This window comes from Phaethon lepturus, unplaced genomic scaffold (assembly GCF_000687285.1).
Source record: "Phaethon lepturus isolate BGI_N335 unplaced genomic scaffold, ASM68728v1 scaffold3757, whole genome shotgun sequence".
NCBI lineage: Eukaryota > Metazoa > Chordata > Aves > Phaethontiformes > Phaethontidae > Phaethon > Phaethon lepturus.
In genome coordinates, this window is record NW_010553859.1 from 50,825 (window position 1) to 55,742 (window position 4,918).

Consider the following 4,918-nt stretch of genomic DNA (forward strand, 5'->3'; position numbering starts at 1 on the left):
AAATTCCAGTTTTGTATTCTTTCAAGCCTCAGTTTTTGCTCTCAGGATGCAAATTCTACATCATGTTCTCACCACTGAAAAGAAGAGTTGCTCTTCTGTGATACCTAGAGAGCAGAGGGAGTAGTTAAGTAGTAAGATTGCAGCATTTCATGTTGTTTATGAAGATGTTTATGAAAATGATTTCCTATTATCAAAAAGATGCAGTGCCCAAAAGTGCTGTTCCCTTTATAAGTTCACATTGTTGGAAGTACTAAGGGGTCTCTTTTCTCCTATACAAACAGCCTCTGTAAGGTCATACAACCCTCTAGGCATAACATAATGACAAAGACATTTTTGGAGGATGATGCGTAAGTGTTCATTACTCACTCTGTACGTTATTTGCACTTTCCCTGTCCCCATCCCTATCCTGAGAAATTTATTAGTAATACAGGATATAAGATTATAAGCATTACAACATTATGTAGTGGACACAAGAAGTCCATATGGATCTCTGCTGAATGAGACATGGAAGACCTGCTTATGTCTTCTTGCTTACTTTTTTCAGTGTAACTTCCGTGGGACTACATAGCAATGTTTTATACATAACTGTTCTTCCAGCAACATGTAGCCATTTTGTTCTATGGTTTAGAATCCTAAAAGGTTTGATTCTATTCCTCTGAAATGTGCTTGAAAGAATCCTCTATTTTCTAGAAATCCTGTTTGTATTCCTTGCCAGGCTTTTGCATGCAAGCAACAATTAATTGATGTGGTTGTGGAGGACCAATGCTCCCTTTTATTAGAGGGCTGCTTAATGTTCTGCTCTCACACCATAAATTTAGGGAAAATTATTCAAACTTCTCACAAATGTAATAATAAAATTTCACCGTGGCGTTTTAAACTGCATTCTTCAGTATTCTCTTTCTACAAAATTGAAAGCTCTTTTAAAATAACACATGATTCTGGAGAAAAAAGTAAATGGCTCCCTTTTGAAATAACTTGACAATATTGTAATAAGAAAAATCTGAAACAAATAAATGACATCTATTCAAAAGAATCATGCCCGTTCCTAGTATGAACAGATGAGTGAATAAAATGAAACAGGATATAATTTTAAGAGAATTACCATATTTATTTTCTATTAAAAAATGACAATACATCAAGGTTTAAAATATAAATATCAAAATTATTGCACAGTTAGCCAACTAGCTTTGTTTGGCAGCAATGTTTTACAACATCATTATGCAATGATATGCTCTGGCAGATTAAACTCCACAAAATCCATTGTGTACCTTTTCTCTTTACATCATAAATCATCCTACAACAGTAGAATAATTGTTCTGGTGTATGTATAAAACATCATACAGTAATACAATACATGCTTTATGAAAGCTGGAAAGAGCTAAAGAAGGGAGAATGTCTCTTAATGCTTCCCTTACACCCTTGACTCAAACAAATTTAAGTAACAGATATTTACCCTCCCATTTGCAGTCATTTAACATAGGCAGTTCCAAGTATACATACAAATACACATATATTAAGAGGATTTGTGATAAATAGCTATTGCTTTTATAGGTAGCTTAAAATACTCAATTTTCTGTATGTCTTTGAAAAATTAATGTCCCAGTTTAGTCTATAAAAAAATAAGAGTTCGTCCACAGGTAAATATCCTTAATTAGAATGCGACTCTGTGAATGTCCCAAAGAGTTTGTCCCAGTGGGTGAAGTAAGGAGCATAGTTTGATTTGAATTTCAGATGATGGAGATCATGATGTGGCGCTCCTCCGTACAAACCAAAAGGCACAAGTCGATGAGTTGACCATGGAAGGTCGTATCCTGAATGGTCCTCCACAGACAACCAAATGTTTACAAGGAAGAAAGCCATTTCTGTCAAAGGATGGCATCCAAGGAGCACTGGGTTGATAGCAGCAAAAAATCCCAGTGACAGTAATTCCCACACACTGGAATACTGTGTAGTAAGAGCAAATGTTGACACATGCTTGTGATGCACCTTGTGGAAGGTCTTGTAAAGCCAAGGCACCTTGTGGTGAAGCAAATGCCACAGGAAATACTCAAAATCAAACAGAAGCAGGCAAACTCCTACTTCCAGCAGGACCTTAGGCAGCTCTGGAGCTATCACTGGTAGATTCATTGGTTTCCAGTACCAGTGGAGAAAGGTCACCGGGAAGATCAAAACAACATGGTGATATGCACTTTGAATAATGCAAGACACCATCATTCCAAGAGTTGGATAGTTCTGCGGCTGGATTTTGTATTTTCTCAAGTTTGGTAGTCTAGTGCTTAAAAAGTCCAGTGCAATATATGGAAGACAGAAAGCCAGGTATGCTGTAAAAGAAAACAGTACTGGAAAAAAAGGTGACTTGATCAATGGCCCTTTTGCTGTGATAAAGTCCCAAAGAGACTGAAGGCACAACCTGTCCTGCTGTCCATCCATCACGTAGCTGAGCAGCACTCTGTCTGGCAGGCTGCAGTTCATGCTGATTGCAGTCTGAGAGGTCTGTAAATCCTGCAAGCCTTTATCTAGCCTGCTCAAGGGAAAACTCCGCCCATCAGAAATCCTCCTTGCTTAGTAATACGTAGCTTTAAAGAGGAAGTTCCCTTTCCTGTTATACAGAAGTGGTATAATGCGTTACAATCTCAGAACAGAATTAGCTGGCCAGGGTAATCACTGGAGCTCTACAAAAGACTTGCCTGATAGGTAAAAAGGCAGAAATGCAGAACTCTAACACTGGAATTCAGTGAAAGAGGGTAGGAACGTTTTCCACTTCACTTACTGCGCACACTTGAAAAACTGCTGTCTCTTACTAATTTTAAATTGTGTCCTCCTTTGTTATCCTTTTGTCTTTATAGGTAAGGAAATACAACCTACTATTGACTTTTTTATGTGACTGCTACCAAAGATGCATAGGTACCTAAAACCCAGGTCTGACCTGTGGATGTTTGGTGGGTAATGGACGTGTGCAAACACACATTTTCTTAATGATCCCTTCGGTATACAACAGGCTAAGTCAAAAACCTTAAGGAGACCTACACTATGCTTCCAGTCTGAATGTGGTGGCTGTGACTCATCTCCATCTACCTTTAAGGTCATGTTCTCCTTTATGCTCCAGTATCTACTTGACATGACAAAATCCACCTGACTTGGCTAGCTGCAAAATTGAGCCAAAAACTTTTGAAGAACAAAATATCCCCCAGTTTCTGGGTGGAATACAAGGTAGAATATAATTATGCTTCCAAACAGATACTTAGTGACAAGTATTATTGCATTATTACAATATACACTCCACATCTCAGCAGCTCTTTGAGCAATATGATATGGAAATCACCCTTTAGTCAAGTATGAAACTAACTTATGTAATTAAAAGATCCACTGGTTAGACCTGTGTCCTTTAAAGGATCTTCCTTTGACCATAGGCAAGCACACAGCAGAGAGCAGCTAGCAGGCTTGACTCCAACATTTCTAATTTGCTAAAAGTATTTTAGGGGTAAACGATGGAGGTTTTGATTTAAACATTAAGACATCACTTCTTTTGTGCTTTTTGAAAAAGACAAAGAAAGCTTTGAACATTTAGGGAAACAGAACTTGCCATCAGTTTCCTATGAACTCACCTCTTTTGTAGGTACAGCATTTATTCTAATATTGGAAATGAGCTCAACTTCCTGGATGACTTTATTAGCTTGTTCAGACGATTTTAGTTCTTTACTATTGAGAAAAGAAATCTGATGGGGGGAAATAGAAAACAGAATTTCCTTGCTTCTCAATGATTAAGAATAATTAATTAGCAGTAATGTTTTCTGAACTACTCATCGACTTCTGCTAATACTTAAGTTTGCTTTCAGTCTCAACAGTTTTCGAGATTCTGCTCCTAAGGAAGCACAGATTTTGCTCTCTCCTTAGTCTTCAAGGAGTTTACTGAAACAGTAACATTATCTGTGCTACTATTCAGGCAATCAGAAGTTCTTTGTCGGAGACAGGTACGGTACAGCCTTCAAACACTCTTCCCATTGCATATACATTTTAGAAATAGATTCAGCTTCTCTGCTGTGGTGAGACAGTTCTGTTGAACTCAATTAATTCAAACTGTTGAATGTAGTGAAACTAAAATCCAGTGAGAGACACTAATTTAATGGATGAGGATCTATATCCAAGAGCTTCATTTCAATCTTCTGATTTTACTTTATCCTGACCCACATTTCACAATCAGGACATGAAAAATGCATTTGTAACTGAATCACCATCTGGGTCTGAAAATATTCTTGTGAGGGATGCTTTCTATTGATTTATATAGTTACAACCAGAAATCAAGCCTCCTAGGTGGGATACGTGATTCTCTGTTTTATTAGAATTATGTAGGGACTAGATTTGTTCTATAATGTATTCCAAACCTGCCTAAAGGGAGATTGACAGAAATTGCTCAGGTGCCTTAAAGACTAATCCCTAATAGCCATGTGAAGTCTCAAGAAGTCTTGGAACCACTGCTGCCTATAGGCTAAAATTTAAAGAACAGGCATTTTGCCTGCAGGTTAGCTCACAAAAAAATATTGTTAAGTCCCCTAAGGAAAAATAACGGAATTCTGCACTCTTATCACTAGTATATCCTGCAACATAAAGGCCAAGCATGGCGCAAGGCCCCCACTCCAAGGGGGCTCAGTCAGGCTCAGCAGGTGAGTGTGCTCATAAAAAATGAATCCTCATGCCTCAGGGAGGACAAACCCTTACTGTCCAGAAGCTGATTTCAAGCTGTTTGGCTTAGCCACCACAAAGCACTTACCACATCCTTCCACTCCGCTAATTCAGGTTTCTTTGTCAGCACGAGGTACAACGTGAAGAAGAGACAAAGTACACACAAATCCTTTCTCAGTGATACAACCCCAGCTTTTTTCACTCAGCTTACGATGCTGCCAAACTCTCCCATGTGTTA

General features: G+C 38.2%; 1 protein-coding gene across 1 annotated transcript; it reads right to left on the reverse strand.

Moving 5' to 3' along the window:
* Window positions 1–1,094: 1,094 nt before the first annotated feature.
* Window positions 1,095–2,473, reverse strand: CH25H (cholesterol 25-hydroxylase). The gene has a single exon (XM_010291644.1). The coding sequence runs from the start codon at window positions 2,470–2,472 to the stop codon at window positions 1,648–1,650; it is 825 nt and encodes a 274-aa protein (XP_010289946.1). The 5' UTR covers window position 2,473; the 3' UTR covers window positions 1,095–1,647.
* Between the last annotated feature and the right edge of the window lie 2,445 nt (window positions 2,474–4,918).

What these genes read in the sequence shown, in the direction of transcription:
- CH25H (XM_010291644.1), bottom strand. Translation starts at nt 2,472, where the DNA reads ATGAACTGCAGCCTGCCAGACAGAGTGCTGCTCAGCTACGTGATGGAT.